The sequence below is a fragment of the Ranitomeya imitator genome, chromosome 3 (genome assembly GCF_032444005.1).
Source record: "Ranitomeya imitator isolate aRanImi1 chromosome 3, aRanImi1.pri, whole genome shotgun sequence".
In the NCBI taxonomy this organism is placed as follows: Eukaryota; Metazoa; Chordata; class Amphibia; order Anura; family Dendrobatidae; genus Ranitomeya; species Ranitomeya imitator.
This window is the reverse complement of record NC_091284.1, coordinates 521,200,096-521,221,739: the sequence shown is the minus strand read 5'-3', so window position 1 is coordinate 521,221,739 and position 21,644 is coordinate 521,200,096. Positions and strand designations below refer to the sequence as shown.

Here is a 21,644-nt window from a genome sequence, read left to right as displayed (position 1 = left end):
CGGATCGTTGTCGGTATCGCTGCAGCGTCGCTTAATGTGAAGGGGCCTTTAGTCAAGCCCAGGCCTGAAACCAATTAAGAATCTGGTCAGACTGGAAAATTGCTGTTCACCAGAGGAAACCATCTAAAGCAGTTTTGCCTTGATATATGGGCAAAAATCTCAATGGCAAGATGTGGAAAGCTGAAGGATACTTATCCAAAGTGACTTACAGCTGTAATTGCCTCAAAAGAAGACTATACAAAGTACTGACTTTAGGAGGGTGAATAGTTATGCACACTGAAGTTTTCAGTTTTTTTGTACTATTTGTTGTTTGCTTCACAATAAAAAGAAAACCAAATGTCCATAGCTGTAGGCACGTTATTTACATAAAATGATGCAAAAAAAAAAAACAGTGAAATTCCAGGTTGTGAGGTAGCAAAACACGAAAAAAGTCAAGGATATCGAATGCCAAAAAGTGTAGGTGCTTACTATACATCTAAATTCCTTGAGGGGTCTAATTTTCCAAAATGGGGTCACTTCTGAGGGTTTCCACTATTTAGGCACATCAGGGGCTCTCCAAATACAACATGACACACACAGACTATTCTATCAATGTCTTTGTTCCAAAACGTCACTCCCTCCTTTATGAACCCTGCCGTCCATCACACATATGGGGTATCGCAGTACTCAGGAGACATTGCACAACAAATTTTGAGTTCCAATTTCTCTTGTTACCCTTGTGAAAATAAAAAATTTTGGGCTATAAGGACATTTTTGTTGGAAAAATGTCATTTTTTCTATTTTCACAGGTCTGTTATAAATGTCTGTGAAGCACCTGGTGATTCAAGGTGCTCACCAAACATTACATATATTCCCTGAAGGGTCTAGTTAAAAAATGGGGTTACTTTTGGGGGGGTTTCCACTGTTTAGGCACATCAGGGGCTCTCCAAAAGCGACTTGGCATTCACTCTCTGTTACAGCCAATTTTATGCTCAAAAACTCAAATGGTGCTCCTCCCTTCTGAGCTGTCCCTATTACCCTTATGATAATGAAAAAAAATCTATCTAAATTAAAACTTTTGCAGGAAAAATTAGATTTTTTAATTTTCACAGCTCAACGTTATAAACCTCTGTGAAGCACCTAAGGGTTCCCCTGTACTCAACAGCCAAGTAGATACATTCCATGAGGGATCTAGTTTTCAAAATTGGGTCACTTGTGGGTGGTTTCCATTGTTTAGGCACATCAGGAGCTCTCAAAATGCGACATGGCATATGGGAATGATTACAGCAAATTTTCCACTCAAAAGATCAAAAGGCGCACCTTCTTTACTGAACCCTGCCATGTGCCTAAACCCTGGTACCCAGGAAATCAAGGTTCTCACCACACATCTAGATATATTCCTTGAGGGGTCTGGATTCCAAAATGGGTCACTTGTGGGGGGTTTCCACTGTTTAGCTACATTATGGGCTCTCCAAAAGGGACCTTGCGTCCGTTCTCGGTTCCAGCACTCCTTCCTTTCAGAGCTCAGCCGTGCATCCAAACAATAGTTTTCCCCCACATATGGGTATCGGCATACTCAGGAGAAATTGCACAACAAATTTTGGGTATTTTGTCATATAGGCCCCTTAAGTCTAAGGGGGTCAGATCGGGAGACCTTGGTTGCATTCAACCGGCCCACGATGACCAATCCACTTTCCAGGAAACTGTTCATGTAGGAATGCTGTCAGGTCCGAGCATTCCTACATGAACAGTCTCCTAGAAAGTGGATTGTTTGTTTTGGGCCAGTTGAATGGGCACCAAGGTCTCCCAATCTGACCCCCTTAAGGTACCGTCACACTCAGCAACTTTACAACGAGAACGACAATGATCCGTGACGTTGCAGCGTCCTGGATAGCGATCTCGTTGTGTTTGACACGCAGCAGCGATCTGGATCCCGCTGTGATATCGCTGGTCAGAGCTAGGAGTCCCGAACTTTATTTGGTCATCAGGTCGGCATGTATCGTCGTGTTTGACAGCAAAAGCAACGATGCCAGCAATGTTTTAACATGGAGCTAACAACCAGCTACAACGATAAGCGAGTCGCCGTTACGTCACAGGATCGCTCCTGCATTGTTCTGGAGCTGCTGTGTTTGACGTCTCCACAGCGACATTGCAGCGATTGGCTCGTTGTCTATATCGCTGCAGCGTCGCTGAGTGTGACGGTACCTTTAGACTTTTATCTTTGGGGTTATCTAATGGCAATTGTCTATGCTGTGAAGATACAAGATGTGCAGCATCTGAAACAATGGATACTGGAAACCTGTGCTAGCATTTCTTCTGCAGTGTTGCTATCAGTGTGTCAAGAGTGGGAGAAGAGGGTTGTATTGACAATCCAACACAATGGGCAGCACTTTGAACACAATTTATAAGTGGTCATAAATAACTCATGAAAGAATAAAGTTACATTAAAAACAAGCACACCATTGTTTTTTTATGAAATTCTCAATAAGTTTGTGTCACATGACCCTCTTCCCATTGAAAAAAATAAAGTTGGATCCAAAATGGCCGACTTCAAAATGGCCGCCATGGTCACCACCCATCTTGAAAAGTTTCCCCCCTCCCATATATTAATGTGCCACAAACAGGAAGTTGATATCACCAACCATTGCCATTTTATCCATATAAATGGCCCACCCTGTATATTATCTGCAATGATGGGAAGGTGTATTAAATTTGATTTCAATATAAATTGTATTTCATGGGACTATGTGCACTCATAAGGTTCAAAATAGATAACTGAGTTTTGAATAATTTGATATATTTATGACAAGTATTTTTTTGTTTCCTTTTTTTTTTAATACAAACGTTACCCTGAAAAATGAATTACACTTACATATTTGTTTAACTTGGGAAATAAATCCTTGTTACTGGGACCATTTTGTCTTATCTCCACTATATTAGTCAAAAAGTATGCATAGTATTTCTCTATTTTACACACTCAGACTTACAATTGTACACACATTGTAATTGAGAATATACATTATAATAATTTAAAATTATACTAAATGTCTTAGATATCTTCTACTTTAGCCAAGAAATCTGTGAAAATCCACACAAAAATACCGCTATCTTGGGTGCCATTTTTTTTTCAGTTCATTGTTTAAAATAAAACGGTAATAAGTTTGAATGTTGAAATAAAAACACAGTTACAAAAGAAATAACTTGATATTTTTACAATCCATGTAATCCGTGACAATCAACCAACTGACCCTTGCACACATAAGCTTGTAGTAAATACACTTTTATATGTACAATCTCTGGAAACATATGTCTGGTTTACAGAGGATCAAATACATCTCGTGATATTCAATGCATTCGCTGCTGTCCATTTACAATACCAAGTTTACACGCATTGAAGAGTCCACAAATTTTTTTTTTTTTTTTTTTTATAAAGTTACAAATTTAAAATGTAACAAAAAAAAAAATACTCAAGACATTTCATTGATTTCTATACTGATTGATAAATTATGTACCGGTTAACACAAGACTGTGTGAAGGTGCTTTCATAACTTTTAGTGTTCGATAAAACAAAACGATAAAGCAAATTAACCCATTTACTCCTGCAACGCACTGCGAAGCAGGCTGCTGAAGAATTACGGTGGTTAAAGAACAAAGCATTAAAAGCTGTAAGTGGCCGCGGCTGTCATTTACGTTCACTATACAGATGGAGCATGCTTATTTTAGGCAAGAAACACACAACTGCTTCTCGTCGTATGGAGAATAGGTCTAACCTTATTAGATCCTCGCACTTAACAGAAGTGGAGTACCTAAGTGGGCTTTGCACTAGAGATCTTAAACAAACATGCTCCGTGTGTGAACATCTAATAAACAGGCATACGCTTGCAAGCGCCTTAATGCTATTACCTTTACAGCAGCAATTCTAATTTGCCAAACACGTAGGAAAGAAATTTATGTTTTTTAATTTTTTTTTTTATTTATTTTTTACCAGAGATGTGTAAATCTTTGCTACTTATGAAGTATGTGTGTCATCATTTGAGATATGGCTAATAATTTTTTTATTTTATTTATTTATTTTAACTGCGCCTCCTTCACCACAGACCAAATGTTCATACGACAAAAGATAATTATGAGGAATGTGCAAAAAGCAGCACTGCTGGAGATGTACAGACCACGTGATACAGAAATGAAGAGTGAAGTTTAAAGCTTAAGCCAGACTACGAGACAATGGCAATCACTCAATTTACCCTGCAAATATTACAACTGTTGGTGATGGCACACAAAAAAAAGAAAAATGCAATTAAAAATGTAATTATTATGATAAAAAGAAAAAAAGTGAGACAAAGCATTAATTATAAGTTAGGTAGGTCCTTCAATAATTAGTCTTCTTCAATCATGTGAATAAAACACAGTTTTCCAATGCACAGCTATGGCGGTACATGATTCCTTTCCAGAAGAATGCGCTTCGTAAGGCAGTGAATAACCAAAATAAAGATTCCAGTCATTTTTAAATTAATGATATGAAAAAGTCTGTAATGCGGTCGGTAAAATTTACCAAGTGTGGAGACAACTGCTTTGTGCATCCTTACAGCCTGTACACAAAGTTCTCGGAATCATTCGTCTAGGTTTGAGCACAATGATTACTCAATAACTGCTCAACCGGTTAGGCTTGAGGCAAAAATACACCTTTTCCAGGGAGTCGTTTGGAACCTCAATTGAGACCTTTTTTGTTTTACCGATGGCATTCAGAATTAAAAATGTACCTGTGCGTCAAACAGTGTCATAAAAAATAATAACATTACACTATACATCTGATTGACAGCAACTCTCGGAACAAAGCCTTACAGTGTATAAAAATAGCTACGTAAAAAAATTTACATAAAAGGCAAACAAAACAAATTTTCAGTGCAGACATTTACATAAAAAAATAACAGAACACAACATGGTAAGCTATCATCATGGCTGTTGGAACAGTTTTTCTTGATCCTTTTCAGAAATAATTTTCCTCATAATTCTGGGACAACTTGGTACGAATGTTTAATACTTTGACCATGAACATTTGCAGTTCCATTGTATATATTCCATTGAGTACAATCCACATTCATGCTTCAAACTGCTCATCATGGTTTCCCTACAAACAAAAAGGGACAAAAATATTAGGTTAGCATTGCCATAGTTCGACAGAGCTGCAAAAAAATTTTGACGCGTCCTGGCTTATAGTAGGTCAGTGTAAATGTAATACAAAGCAGGCATGTGTCATCTCTAAATAGGATGTCCTATATGTCTACATAAAGATTACGGCTTCCCTTATTCCAAAAATATTTGAAGTCCTCAGTTATTTTTTTTTTTGCACAGATATAGATTTTTAAAGTATTTTTTTAAAGGAAAAATGGTGAAAAACAGGAAACCATTCTGTTATAAAGAAGAATGTGTGCATGGTCCAAGGTATGATGCCGTTCCTACAGGAAACTTATTTTACCTTTTAGTGTATCTTCAGCCTCTAGCTTCAGATGCAGCATCCAAATTAGCTGATAATCATGCAAGTATACACATTCATTAGACAAGGCAAAAAAAGAAAAAAAGAGCTGGGGGGGTAATAATTTTATTTTTTTATAGTAAAGGGAAATAAAAAAAACAGAAGCATCACAGACACTATGTACAAGGTACAAAATTGACTTCATTCATGCAGTTCAACGCGTTTCAGAATCGGTTTGATTCCAAACGTGCATGTGTGTGCCTGAGCAAGGAATCAAAGGGATTCTGAAATCAACTGTACTGCACTAAGTGCATTTTGAACCTTTTACTTGAATGGTCATCCAATACATCAGCAGCACCCATGACATCCTAATTTCATGCCACCTCATGGCTCGCAGGTGGAGCAGCAGCACTAATCATATGCCTGGATCTTGCACAACCCGATCTGCCGGAGCATTTCTTTGTTTCTTGATGTAAGTTTTTTGGAGGCGTTTCACCATGGAGCACTTTTCTCTACTTAACTTTCCATAAAAATTGACACAGTTTCAGAGGAGGTCGGGGGCTATTTATTTTTCCTATTTTATTATATTTCTTATATGTGGTCCCTGCTTTTCCAGACGACTAGCAAAAGATTACTGTCATTAATGAGCTTTAAATAGACAAATATTTAAGATGCAGGTTGCTTTTTGCAGGAGCATGCAGTGCTAATCAACACAGCATGGCAAACAATGGGTTTCTCTAAGGCTATGTTCACACATGGTGCTTTTGCTGGGTTTTTTTTTTCTGCAACAAAACCTACTCTCTTCGCCGTTAAGAAGCTGCAGAAAAAGCAGGTTTTGCTTAAGATTTTCTTGTCATGCTACTTTATAAGATTTTGGTTATAACACCTATAATATATCCTTATGTGGATTACCAAACTACAAATAAACACCTATAAACAAAGGCACCACACATTGGTACTATAAAAGATCACTTTATTAATAGAAAAAAGACCACAGCCTGATCTATATTAAAAAAGCCATAACAGGCATACTGGTAAGACATAACAAACACAGAACGGGTAGACACAACCTGGTAGATAACAACAAATCATTATATATATGCACTAAGTGTGACAATAAAGACTCTCATTACATAACATACATGCTATATATAGCAATAGGGCAATTATGGAGTCACTTTATTAACTCCAGGACAGTGCTATAGTCACTGTCCACCAAGTACAGGTGTACTTATCTAATGGTGCTGGAGTAAACAAAGTGAGTCCACATATATTACATCTGACTCATTGGAACAAATCAACATGCGTTGTAACGTGAGATTAGCTAGGCCAAAGACACCTAATATGCACAATATCAGAAAAATACCAGAACATATGCCCTGCTACAAAGTATGTACATAGAACATGTGTTACCCGTGTACAGGATAGAGAGGAACCAGGAGTCTACCACACCCGACGCGCGTTTCGCAGTGAAATGCTTCGTCCAGGGGTCGGAACCAGGAGTCTACCACACCCGACGCGCGTTTCGCAGTGAAATGCTTCGTCCAGGGGAAGCATTTCACTGCGAAACGCGCGTCGGGTGTGGTAGACTCCTGGTTCCTCTCTCTCCTGTACACGGGTAACACATGTTCTATGTACATACTTTGTAGCAGGGCATATGTTCTGGTATTTTTCTGATATTGTGCATATTAGGTGTCTTTGGCCTAGCTAATCTCACGTTACAACGCATGTTGATTTGTTCCAATGAGTCAGATGTAATATATGTGGACTCACTTTGTTTACTCCAGCACCATTAGATAAGTACACCTGTACTTGGTGGACAGTGACTACAGCACTGTCCTGGAGTTAATAAAGTGACTCCATAATTGCCCTATTGCTATATATAGCATGTATGTTATGTAATGAGAGTCTTTATTGTCACACTTAGTGCATATATATAATGATTTGTTGTTATCTACCAGGTTGTGTCTACCCGTTCTGTGTTTGTTATGTCTTACCAGTATGCCTGTTATGGCTTTTTTAATATAGATCAGGCTGTGGTCTTTTTTCTATTTATAAGATTTTGGCACAAAAAACGCAGCAAAACAGGCTACCTGCGTTTTTTTCAATGCTGAAAGAACGGACATGCCCTATTCTGCAAAAATTAAGCCAAGCACAAACTAGTAAGAACAAAAAAAACAAAACAATGTGTGTACATGAGATTTCTGAAATGTCATAGACTTTGTTGGCACTGTAAAACGCAGCTGAACATTCACATAAAAAAAGGCATAAAAAACTCCACGTGTGAACATACCCTAGTACGGACAAAGCCATTTGCCCATTAGTTAATACACCTGTAAAAAGGCGGTTTCCGTAATGAAGAACGTTTCCCGAAGTAGACGTAATTTATGACTGTTGCAACTTTCTGAACAAACATGCTTTAATGTACAATTTAATAGTGCTGCTTCGGTTGACATTTTTCCAGTAGAGCCGATAGAAGAAAATTCCTCAATGTACCATAAATCAGTGACATCACAGACATTTCACGTCAAATATTCATGAGGCACTGTCTGTTGATAAATTGATTGTCAGACTCATGAATTCTTCACTACTGGTATAAACCAGGTGCAATATGAGAATTTGGAAATCATACAGAGATGATTCTCTTATGCAAAGTCTAAGCTGTGCTTTGAAAAAAAAGGGAGTAGTTATTATGTATTTGGATTACAGTCATCGCAGTAAAACGGATTCGTGGAACATGTCCTTGTAAAAAGAAACAGCTTTGGAAGAAGATGACTTAGTGAAATCTACCTTGAGTATTGTGTTATTTATATTATTTTTATGCTTCTGATTTATGATTATTTTCTTCTAGCTTCTTGTTTTCTTCTGTATTACCAAGTTCTTTTCCTACATGTTTCGAGGCTGAGCTAAAAAAAAAAAAAACATAAAACAAATGCTGATTATTAGAGCATCAATTGGTGATTCATTTAATGCAATAAATTAACAATCGTGCATTAGTGCAGTGAGGGAAAATGGTTCAACTTTTACAATTGTCCAGGGCACCATTACATGATATGTTCTTGAAATTACAGGCATAAAAGTTACGTAGTAGCAATTAAAATATTAAATAGAACTTAAACAAAAAATGCAGGCTTCTTTCCAAAAAACCCATATACCCCGTTGTCCGTCTGCAACGCATTAGGAACACTGCCAAGATATTCACTAAACTATTTCTCCTTAGTTAAATTAATGTGGCTTGAGGAAAACCGATTTACGAGTCGCCAAACCTTAGAGTGATTTAATGCAGAGCGAAGAACACCCCCAACAGTTTAACAGGCAAACGCCACAACGATGATCGATTAGGAACACAAAGAGTGAATCATTCTGCAAATTTACTCAAATTATTATTCTATCAAACATTGCAAAGAGTACAAAAAGTATGGGTCATATAAAAAAGTAAATTAAGTACATTTTCATCACTATGCGGTACATTTCTAAACCTATGCCATTCAGTTACCCCAGAGGTTTTTTTTTTTTTTTTTAACCATAAGATTTATATTGAAAAGGAACCAAATTGCCCACTGTGAAAGTCTGTCAGTGCACTGCAAGGCACAGAGAAGAATGTCAAGGAGAAGGTTACAACTGTTTGCCTGTGTACATCAGAAGAGACAAATGAATCAAAAATGTCAGAAGCAAAACCTTCACAAATAAGGATTTTCTCTGAGGTTAATTTGTTGGCTAGGCAGCAACAATAACAAGTCTACTGTGAAGGATTAGTGATGTACATTGTTACCTAAGGCTAAGGGTAGACACTGCTGTTATTTAACAAAAAAAACAAACACTTCCATGTAGTAGACGCTTGTACATTTACAATTCAGTTAGACTCAGAGAGGCAGATTTATCAAGACTGGGTTTTATAATCCAGTCTAAAAAAAAATTAAAGTAAATTGCACCAAATGTATTAAAATGTGCATGACACATTCCTAGAAATGAGCAGATTGATTCGCGGGACTCTAATCCAGCGTCCACGTCAGTATTACCTGTCAGTTAGATGGAAGGCCAGTAAATCTCTCTATTTTTGATCCACCAGGGCTAGAGCGATATGACACACATTCAAAGTCCTGCCAGCCCTGACAAATCCAATGCCATGGCGGGGACACCAAAAGGAGAGAGAGATTCGTGGAAATCCTGCCACCAGGTATTGACTTCATGTTGGACCGGAGTCCTGTGAATCAATCTTGAGGATTAGTGGTTGGATTTCAACAGCTGCGACCCCCAGAGATTCTGAGATGAGGGCTAGATAGACAGACTGATCCTAAATGGAGGTGCACATGCTCAACCTCCGCTTTATTCATGGTCTGCTGAGTACAGAGCGTAGCTATTTCCGGAGATCCTAAAATCAATTAATGGAGCTGAGGCCGAGTACCGTAAGTTCCACAGGATATAGGCTAATAAGTTTTTTTGCGAATAACTCTTTAAAGTTGTTGACTATGCTCTAACTTGGTCGGTTCACTTTGGCAATTTTTTCAAATTGTGTTGAGCATGGGGCAAAAGTCGGAAAGGGTATCAACTTGCAAGTGCAAAAACTGCCAAATTACTAGAAGTTGGTTTGGTGTAAACTACTCAATAAACATGGGCCATGACGACCATTAAAAGTGGAAAGGTTAAGGTACCTTCACACATAACGATATTGTTAACGATATCGTTGCTTTTTGTGATGTAGCAACGATATCGTTAATAAAATCGTTATGTGTGACAGCGACCAACGATCAGGCCCCTGCTGGGAGATCGTTGGTCGCTGAAGAAAGTCCAGAACTTTATTTCGTCGCTGGATCTCCCGTGGACATCGCTGGATCGGCGTGTGTGACACCGATCCAGCGATGTCTACACTGGTAACCAGGGTAAACATCGGGTAACTAAGCGCAGGGCCGCGCTTAGTAACCCGATGTTTACCCTGGTTACCATCCTAAAAGTAAAAAAAAACAAACAGTACATACTTACCTAACGCTGTCTGTCCTCCAGCGCTGTGCTCTGCACTCCTCCTGTACTGGCTGTGAGCGTCGGTCAGCCGGAAAGCAGAGCGGTGACGTCACCGCTCTGCTTTCCGGCCGCTGTGCTCACAGTCAGTGCAGGAGGAGTGCAGAGAAGCAGAGCGCCGGGGACAGACAGCGTTAGGTAAGTATGTACTGTTTGTTTTTTTTACTTTTAGGATGGTAACCAGGGTAAACATCGGGTTACTAAGCGCAGCCCTGCGCTTAGTTACCCGATGTTTACCCTGGTTACCGGCATCGTTGGTCGCTGGAGAGCGGTCTGTGTGACAGTTCTCCAGCGACCAAACAGCGACGCTGCAGCGATCCGGATCGTTGTCGGTATCGCTGCAGCGTCGCTTAATGTGAAGGGGCCTTTAGGCTAGGTCACCTTTTTGTTGGAGATTTAATTAGGAGCCTTTATAGATTCTTTAAAAAAATGCCAATTTTTCTAGTAAAATGCTGGACACCATGAAGGAAACCTAACAGAAACCATGTTTTGTTGGCATGGGCTTTGTTGGTCGTTGTGGTCTCCCCATCAGGTAATAGAGACATCACAGCATTGAATTTAATTTTTCTGCTTGTGACAAACCAGAATACAATATTCTCAAACAGAAAAACTCTAGAAACAATACAGCAAATATTTCCCCAAGCGTGCACTGCCAATACCTTTTTTTAATAATATTCATATTTTGTCTGTGAAAATGGGGCAAGGTGCTCATTAGTCTGATACAGTTTGACATGCTACACAAATAAAGTTTGCCTTTACATGACTAATCAAATGTTACTAATGTATATTTCACAGATAATAACACATACCTGATATTAAAGGAAATGTGCTCGAAACAATGCATTATATAGGCTGGATCAAGTAATTGAAAAGAAAAATGAACTTTCATAAAATTACATAAAATAACAGTTATTATGTGCTCTCTGTTCCACTTTTCCCATTTTCTTTAACTCGAGCAATCCTTTCCAGTCACTTTGTAAGCTTTGCATGATGCCAATGTGAGCTATTTGAATTTATAAAGCAGATTAAGTTGCATAAAATAGAAATACATAGTAAAATGCTTACCCTCAACACAGCCAGCTTTAAAATTTGCTATGGCTTGAAAAAGTGCACAGGCATCAAATTGTGCAGTTACAGATGTTTGTTGATCCTCAAGATGTTTTTTTCGAGTGTTCTAAAACTGCACGGTACGTAATAATGTGTATAAAGCCTCTCACTAAGCTGATCTTTCAAATAAGACAGATATACTAAAAATAAAGCAATAACGATGCAGAGAAATGCATTCTTCTCTACATGACGCAGGTGCTGTAAAAGCAGGCACAAAAAAGTGTATTCTCTCTTCCAAGTACACCCATTACAACACAAATGAGCTATGCAATCGAAGGCTGAGGTCAATGGCCTTTGCTTATGTCTACTAAGATTTATACTGACTGCACCGATCCCATTTGTGTCACTTTTTTTAAACTCAAGAAATTTCCAAACTTTCCATTTCCCCGTATCAGGGAGAGCAGAGAACATAACTCGTCATACCTCTGTACAGAAATCCATCATGTGATAAACTTTACCCGAACCAGAGCCCTATCAGCACAGTTATCTATTTGCTGTGCTATGTATGATAGCACTTTCTGACATTCTGCTGAACAAGAACTTGTGCTACTTTATAGTCTTACTAACTGAAGAGCCCGGCGTTGCCTGGGCATAGTAAATATCTGTGGTTAGTTATAGCATCTCACTTCTCTTATTTTCCCATCACGCCTCTCATTTTCCCCCTCACATTTCTCATTTTCTCCCTTACACCTCTCATTTTCCCCCTCACTCCTCTCATTCCCCCCTAACATTTGTCATTTCAACCTCACATCTGTCATTTTCCGATCACTCCACTATTTTCCCTCACTCCTCTCATTTTGCACTCACCTTTTAAACCTCACACCTCTCATTTTCCTCTCAGTATATACATGTTTGTCATCTCCTTTATATATAGTATACATCTGTATGTCATTTCCTGTATATAGTATATACCTGTATGTCATCTCCCCTGTAAATAGTACATAGCTCCTGTATGTCATCTCCCCTGTATATAGTATATACCTGCTGTATGTCATCTCCTCTTTTATATAATATACTAGATGGTGGGCCGATTCTAACACATCGGGTATTCTAGACTATGCATGTCCACATAGTATATTGCACAGCCCACGTAGTATATTGCCCAGCCACGTAGTATATTGCCCAGCCACGTAGTATATTGCCCAGTCACGTAGTATATTGCCCAGTCACGTAGTATATTGCCCAGCCACGTAGCATATTGCCCAGCCACGTAGTATATTGCCCAGCCACGTAGTATATTGCCCAGTGACGTAGTATACAGCACAGAGCCACATAGTATATTGCCCAGCCATGTACTATATTGCCCAGCAACGTAGTATATTGCCCAGCCACGTAGTATATTGCGCAGCCACGTAGTATATTGCCCAGCCACATAGTATATTGCCCAATCACGTAGTATATAGCAGAGCCACGTAGTATATTGCCCAGCCACGTAGTATATTGCCCAGTCACGTAGTATACAACACAGAGCCACGTAGTATATTGCACAGCGACGTAGTATTATTATACAGCACAGAGCCAAGTAGTATATTGCCCAACTACGTAGTATATTGCCCATCCACGTATGTCACAGGTTAAAAAATATAAACATATACTCACCTTCCGAGGGCCACTTGTAGTTTGACCACATGACCGTGACGTCATGGCAGGTCGGTCTTGCGCAGGGCCTGTGATGACGTCGTGGTCACATGACCGTGACGTCATGGCAGGTCCTTCTCGCGCAGGGCCTGTGATGATGTCGTGGTCACATGACCGTGACGTCATGGCAGGCCCTTCTCCCATACCACCGGAACTTGCAGCTTGCATGGAGCGGTCACCAGAGTGTAGCCAGGAGCGGGAAAGGCGGCGGAAGGTGAGTATATGATTTTTTTTTTTTATTATTATTTTTAACATTAGATGTTTTTACTATTGATGCTGCTTAGGCAGCATCAATAGTAAAAACTTGGTCACACAGGGTTAATAGCGGCAGTAACGGTGTGAGTTACCCGCGGCATAACGCGGTCCGTTACCGCTGGCATTAACCCTGTGTGAGCGGTAACTGCGGGGAGTATGGAGCGGGCGTTGACTGCAGGTAAGTAGGAAGGGACTAATCGGACTGTGGCCGTCGCTGATTGGTCACGTCAGCCATGACAGGCAGCTGGCGAGGCCAATCAGCGACTTGGATTCCATGACAGACAGAGGCCGCGACCAATGAATATCCATGAGAGACATAAGGACAGACAGACGGAAGTGACCCGTAGACAATTATATAGTAGATACCTGTATGTCATCTCCTCCTGTATATAGTATATACCTGTGTCATCTGCTCCTGTATATAGTATATACCAGTGTGTCATCTCCTCCTGTATATAGTATATACCTGTATGTCATCTCCTCCTGTATATAGTATATACCTGTATGTCATCTCCTCCTGTATATAGTATATACCTGTATGTCATCTCCTCCTGTATATAGTATATACCTGTATGTCATCTCCTCCTGTATATAGTATATACCTGTATGTCATCTTCTCCTGTATATAGTATATACCTGTGCGTCATCTCCTCCTGTATATAGTATATACCTGTGTGTCATCTCCTCCTGTATATAGTATATACCAGCGTCATCTCCTCCTGTATATACCAGCGTCATCTCCTCCTGTATATAGTATATACCTGGGAGTCATCTCCCCTGTATATAGTATATACCTGTGTGTCATCTCCCCTGTATATAGTATATACCTGTGTGTCATCTCCCCTGTATATAGTATGTACCTGTATGTCATCTCCCCGTATATAGTATATACCAGTGTCACCTCCTCCTGTATATACCTGTATGTCATCGCCTCCTGTATATAGTATATACCTGTGTGTCATCTCCCCTGTATATAGTATATATGTGTGTCATCTCCTCCTGTATATAGTATATATGTGTGTGTCATCTCCTCCTGTATATATATAAATATATACACCTGTATGTCATCTCCTCCTGTATATAGTATATACCTGTGTGTCATTTCCTCCTGTACATAGTATATACCGGTGTGTCATCTCCTTTTGTATATATATATATATATATATATATATATATATATATATATATATATATATGTATATATACACACACATACATACACACACACACACGTGTCATCTCCACTGTATATAGTATACACCTGTGTCATCTCCCCTGTATATAGTCTATACCAGTGTGTCATCTCCTCCTGTATATAGTCTATACCAGTGTGTCATCTCCTCCTGTATATAGTATATACCTGTAGGTCATCTCCTCCTGTATATAGTATATACCTTTGTGTCATCTCTCCTGTATATAGTATATATCTGTGTGTCATCTCCCCTGTATATATATATCTGTAAGTCATCTCCTCCTGTATTAGACCGTGTTCACACGTTATTTGGTTAGTATTTTTACCTCAGTACATTTCCTATATGGTACATTTGTTGCTCTTTTAGTTTGTCTGCTTATTAATCAGATTTTTATTTTTGAAGGATAATACCAGAATTGTGTGTGTTTTAGGGCGAGTTTCATGTGTCAAGTTGTGTGTGTTGAGTTGCATGTGGCTACATGCATGTAGCGACTTTTGTGAGATGAGTTTTGTGTGGCGACATGCTTGTAGCAACTTTTTGTGTGTCGAGTTGCATGTGACAGGTTTGTGTAGCAAGTTGTGTGCAGAAAGTTTTGCGCATGGCGAGTTTTGCGCATGGCAAGTTTTATGTGTGTGCGTTTTGAGTATGTGCAAGTTTTGTGTGAGGCAACTTTTGCATGTGTTGCAACTTTTGTGCATGTGGCAATTTTTCCGCATGTGCAAGTTTTGCATGTGGTGAGTTTTCCATGAGGCGAGTTTTGCACGTGTGGCGAGTTTTGCGTGAGCCTAGTTTTGCATGTGGCGAGTTTTGAGCGGCGACTTTTGTGTTTCGACTTTTATCTGGTGAGGTTGGTGTATGTGTGGTGAAATGTGTGCTGAGGGTGGTATATGTGTTCAAGCACGTGGTAGTGTTTGGCGCTTTTTGTGTGTGTGTTCATATCCCCGTGTGGTGAGTATCCCATGTCGGGGCCCCACCTTAGCAACTGTACGGTATATACTCTTTGGCGCCATCGCTCTCACTCTTTAAGTCCCCCTTGTTCACATCTGGCAGCTGTCAATTTGCCTCCAACACTTTTCCTTTCACTTTTTCCCCATTATGTAGATAGGGGCAAAATTGTTTGGTGAATTGGAACGCGTGGGGTTAAAATTTCGCCTCATAACATAGCCTATGACGCTCTCGGGGTCCAGACGTGTGACTGTGCAAAATTTTGTGGCTGTAATTGCGACGGTGCAGATGCCAATCCTGGACATACATACATACATACATACAAACACACACACATTCAGCTTTATATATTAGATAATACAAGAGCAGTTTCACTCCGATATCTAAATCTTTCATTTAGAACTGATCCACACAATTGTTTTACAGTATTTTTAAGATATTGTACAATGTAAGAATTTCAATTAATTTCCTTATGCTTCTCTTGTTTTTCTATTTTGCAACATTTTCAAATGCTTGATGTATATTTCAAGATCTATAAAAAGGTCTGCAGAAAAAATGAGATGTGTTGAGTAAAAGAAAGAAATAAACCCTACACTAAAAATGCCATAAACCAAAGCAATCTGGATGTAGTGCACTTTATATTTCACTAAAGACTTTAGCATACGGCACTCTTAGGCCCTATATAAAATAAGGAACTCCATGAATTAGCCTGCAATTCACTGTAAATAAAGCCCAACAGTTTTCCAAGCTTATGAATTTGAGCTCAAAAGTGTAAGATGAATATGGCAAAATGTTCCTCACTCTTTATGGTTCCTCGCCATTGCAACTCACCATCTGAGTACTTTTGTATTCTATAAATGGATCATCAAAGATTGGTCTGCATGATCGCCTGGCATGTAATCCCAATGACACGCATATGAAGTATGCATGCTAATACAAGAGGAGCTCTTGCTGGATGTGTTATTAAGTCAAGACGGTAATTGCTTTAATTCTATGTAGGCTGCTGATTTTGGCAAGATGCAGTTCTGTTCTAAGGATGCTTGCCTGCTGCTATTCGACTCTCATATTCATAATTTTGAAATCACAGAAAACCTCACTCTAACTTGACTATACTTCCCTTCACTTTCTACAGTAGAAAGAGATTGTACATAAGCATGTTCCACCTTCTGTGCCAAAATTAGGTTACTGGTAGAGATCAGTGCCCACAGTCTGGCCATCGAATGTGGCCGACACAGGCAGAGCTACAAGCCCAGGGAGGAAAGACTGTGCCAACACTGTGATCAGGAGGCCATAGAGGACGAAACCCACTTCCTGCTACACTGCTCCAAATACTCAGCAGTGAGGGACACTCACTTCAGGAGACTCTCACATCTCTTCCCAGACTTCATCACCATGAAGGAGGAAGAGAAAACCTATATCTTGCTGGGAGAAGAAGAGAGAGCGGTGGAGATAGCAGCGCGGTATGTGAGCGAATGTCATAGACTACGAGAAAGAGAACTATGATGCCATGGACTATAGCCCCCAACCTGGACCTGCCCCATCCACCTCCCCTATGCCATGGACTATAGCCCCCACCCTGGATCTGCCCCATCCATCTCCCCTATGCCATGGACTATAGCCCCCACCCTGGATCTGCCCCATCCACCTCCCCCCACAGCTCCTACCCAACATCCCCTCAGTCCCTATCCCTATTGCCTCTATACACTTGCTTTGGCAAAACTGATGTGTATTTGGTCCTGCAATAAAGCTTCTTTGAATCTTGAATCTTGAGAAAACCCAAACTGTAAAGTTCGGGGTTCGTACCGGATACCTGGTGTACGGTGCTGAACTCCGAACACATACTTCTCCTGGAAGTCCATTTTACAGCTCGGGAGTCCAGCGAGGAGAGAGAAATTCCAGCTCCAAAGTTCGGGTCCCAGCGATTTCTATGAGGCTCCGGGTTCAGGTTTGGGTACACCAACAGAACTTTGGACTTAAGTTCGGTCGAACCCGATGAACCATGAGTAAGGTCTTCCCTTACTGGACACAATGGTTCTTTGGCTCGGTGGAAATCCCACCAGTTGGGCTCTCATTTTTAGTGTATAAAAACAATATGACATAAATTACTATAAAGGAAGGCCCTTCAACATGACTAAATGTACTGAACATTTTCTTACTGAACACACATTAGAAAAGGAAAGTGTTTATTTAACAGAAAGATACAGTACTTCTATGTCTTCTGATTATCAGGATCTGAGCAAATCCAAAATAGACGCCTGCCACTTATAAAGTGCTATATTCCTCATCCCCATGGCACTCAGAAGTAAAGGGAAAACCTTTCATGCCCACTTGTTTAACAATAACTAGATTCCCCACAGGCTCCAAACGGAACGCGGATCTGTCAAACTGGGAGCTGATGTGCGAATCTTGCATTATTCTATATGCTTCCTTTACTGATATCAGCTTGGTTTATTCTAGGTTTAGGTTTTGAGAAAACAAGGAAGAAAAGAATATTGTGATGTAAAAATTATATAGAAGATGTTTTATTACAGTGATGAATCCATTCTTGCTTGGAGCTCCACAATGAAAACACACATTTGAAGTATGCATGCTGACACAAGAGGAGTTCCCGGTGGATGTGTTATTAAAAGTCAAGAAGGTAATTGCTTTGAATCTATGTAGGCTGCTGGCTTTGGCAAGATGCAGTGCTGTTCTTAGGATGCTTGCCTGCTGCTATGTGATTCTTTTCATAGGCTACCATCCACACAGCTAAGAAGGATTGGAGCTTTAACAGCCAATGCAGCAGGTGGTCTCTAAAAAATGATGCTGTGTTATCAATAGGATTCCAGACCCATTGAAATGTTAACACCTTTTCCTAACATAAAGTGATGCGCTGCATGACTTGATGAACAACATGGCATTCTTTTTAGCATATAATTAGGAATTTAACATAATTATGTAAAAAATGTTGAATGATAAAAAGTTTTTAAAAGAAACTATTACATTCCTAAATATAGGCTCATTGCTCTGATGCTTAAGTATTTCTTTGTCTCTCACTATCCTGGTCTACGACATTCTAAATATTTCATGCTTATACACGGCAATGTCATGGCACCGGCACGATGAGCCCATCTCACAATGTTTAATTGTAGTCATTTTTGCTGACAATGTTTTTGGACAAACTGGATGGACACTTGAATTGTCAGCATTCCTGACATTTCATTTTTATTATTTTTGGTCTAATGATGAACAAAACACTGAAAACAATTGTTCAGAAGAAACAGCATGACATGTGATCGCACCTGCAAAGAACTTTACACGCAAGGGGGGCGATTCATCAAAGTTTTAATGCCAGAAGATGGTGGTAAAAGCTTTGAAAGTTACATTTTTGCACAATGGGGAGAAATTCTTTTCCACTTTTTGGCATTTTCACACCAGTTTGATTTAGCTCTGCCAAAACCAGTGGAGACAGGACAGGATGGGGTCTTGACCATATCTGCCCATCAAATTAATTAAAAATACTATCGTGCTGCTCCAATCACACCTAATCTGTGGCTTGCACTGTGCAAGTAATGCTATTCATCATGGACAATGAAATTGGCACACCATAGAGTTGATGTGCCAACTTCATGAAGTGGTGTGCACCTCTTAATGAATTCAGTGCAGTGTCTCCAGCAAAACCAGCATAGCACCAGCATGTGCTCCACCAGTCTTGATAAGTCAGCTCCATCATTTCTGACGAAGACAATTATGGATAAAAAAATAGATACATTGTACCAAAGTGCAGAATAAATATGTTAGAATCAAAAAGATATAACAAGATACATGAAACCAGTTTTCTCACTGATTGGCTAGCAGTTAAGACATTGAAAAAAAAGTCCAGTTTTTAGCATGCCTTAATGGCCAGGACAATTTTTGATGGCATATAAAAAAAAACGCAGTGTATCCGATATTGTTGTTCTATTATTAGCCCCATTTACTGTGCAGTGAAAATATTATCATGAATGCAGAATATTTACAGTGGGGGAAATAAACATTTTATCCCTTGCTCATTTAGTAAGTTTGCCAACTGACAAAGACATGAACAGTCTATACTTTTAAGGGTTCGTTAATTTTAACATTGAGAGATAGAATATCAAAAATAAAATCCAGAAAATCACATTGTATAAATTATATAAATGTATTTGCATTTTTCAGTGAGAAATAAGCATTTCATCCTTCTGGCAAACAAGACTTAACACTTGGTGGCAAAACCCTTGTTGGCAAGCACAGCAGTTGCTGAGGTTTGCGCACATGTCAGGAGGAATTTTGGTTCATTCCTCTTTGCAGATCATCTCTAAATCATTAAGATTTTGAAGCTGTCGCTTGGCAACTCGGAGCTTCAACTCCCTCCATAAGTTTTCTAAGGGATTAAGGTCTGGCGGCTGGCTAGGCCACTCCATGACCTTAAAGGGAACCTGTCACCCCCGTTTTTTCAGATTGAGCTATAAATACTGTTAAATAGGGCTTTGGGAAAATGGCCGCCGCGATCTCTAATGCGCACGCGCGGCATCCCGCGGCCATTTTCCTGAAGCCCCGTGCAGCAGAGCACTCTATCTGCGCACGCGCGGCCCCAGGAAGATGGCCGCCCCCACCGATGCAAGGGATTACAGCGCAGATCGCGCGCTGTGTCTTCACGTGGGCGCAGGGAATTCGGACCTTGGACATGCGCACACCACTACGCCACCAACGGAAAGCTGGAGAAGAAAAGAGCGCTGTGAACACGCCCACCTGACCAGACCAGCCTGATTGACAGGCGAAAACGGCGACTTTGGTAATGTATTTCTCAGCATACATGGGGAATCAGGGTACACTACATACACTATAGTAACGCACAGCGCAGGCCCTATTTAACAGTATTTATATCTCAATCTGAAAAAACGGGGTGACAGGTTCCCTTTAATGTGCTTCTTTTTCAGCCACTCCTTTGTTGCCTTGGCTGTATGTTTTGGGTCATTGTCTTGCTGGAAGACCCAGCCATGACCCATTTTTTATTTCCTGGCAGAGGGAAGGAGGTTGTCACTCAGGATTTAACAGTACATGGCTCCATCCATTCTCCCATTGATGCGGCGAAGTAGTCCTGTGCCCTTAGCAGAGAAACACTCCCAAAACATAATGTTTCCACCTCCATGCTTGACAGTGGGGGCGGTGTTCTTTGGGTCATTGGCAGCATTTCTCTTCCTCCAAACACGGCGTGTAGAGTTAATGCCAAGACCACAACTTTGTCTTATCTGACCACAGCACCTTCTCGCAATCACTCCCAGAATCATCCAGGTGTTCACTGGCAAACTTAAGATGTGCCTGCACATGTGGCTTCTTGAGCAGGGGGACCTTGCTGGCACTGCAATATTTTAAATCTTTACGGTGTAATGTGTTACCAATGGTTTTCTTGGTGACTGTGGTCCCAGCTGCCTTGAGATCATTAACAAGTTCCCCCCATGTAGTTTTTAGGCTGATCTCTCACCTTCATCATGATCAAAAATACTCCCCCATGAGGTGAGATTTTGTATAGTACCCCAGATCGATGTCGATTGACATTCATTTCTTCCATTTTCTTACTATTGCACCAACAGTTGTCTCCTTCTCATCCAGCGTCTCACTTAAGGTTTTGCAGCCCATTCCAGCCTTGTGCAGGTCTATGATCTTGTCTGTGAGATCCTTATAAAGCGCTTTGGTCTTGCTCATGTTGTAGACTCTGTTGTAACCTCTACAATGTAGAGGTTAGAGTCTGACTGATTGAGTCTGTGGATAGGAGTCTTTTATGAAGGTGACTATGTAAGACAACGGTCTTTAATGCAGGTAACGAGTTAATTAGGAGCGTCTAACTGGTCTGTAGGAGCCAGAACTCTTAATGGTGGGAGGGGATCAAATACTTATTTCTCACTGCAAAATGCAAATAAATCTTTATAATTTATACAATGTGATTTTCTGGATTTTATTTTATACCATCTCTCAATGTTAAAATTAACCTACCCTTAAAATATAATAATACTATATTCATATCTTTGTCAGTGGGCAAA

The 21,644-nt window shown here is 40.0% G+C and overlaps 1 protein-coding gene across 2 annotated transcripts in view; it reads right to left on the bottom strand.

The window, feature by feature from the left end:
* Nucleotides 1-3,164: 3,164 nt before the first annotated feature.
* ALCAM (activated leukocyte cell adhesion molecule) overlaps nt 3,165-21,644 on the bottom strand; it is a 142,709-nt gene continuing 124,229 nt past the window's right edge. For both annotated transcript variants that reach the window (XM_069757751.1, XM_069757750.1), the window contains 2 exons: nt 8,243-8,358; nt 3,165-5,107 (listed from right to left, as the gene is read on the bottom strand). In XM_069757751.1, coding sequence (XP_069613852.1) covers nt 8,271-8,358 — 88 coding nt within the window. In that variant the 3' untranslated portion in view covers nt 3,165-5,107; nt 8,243-8,270. The remainder of the gene's footprint in view (nt 5,108-8,242; nt 8,359-21,644) is intronic.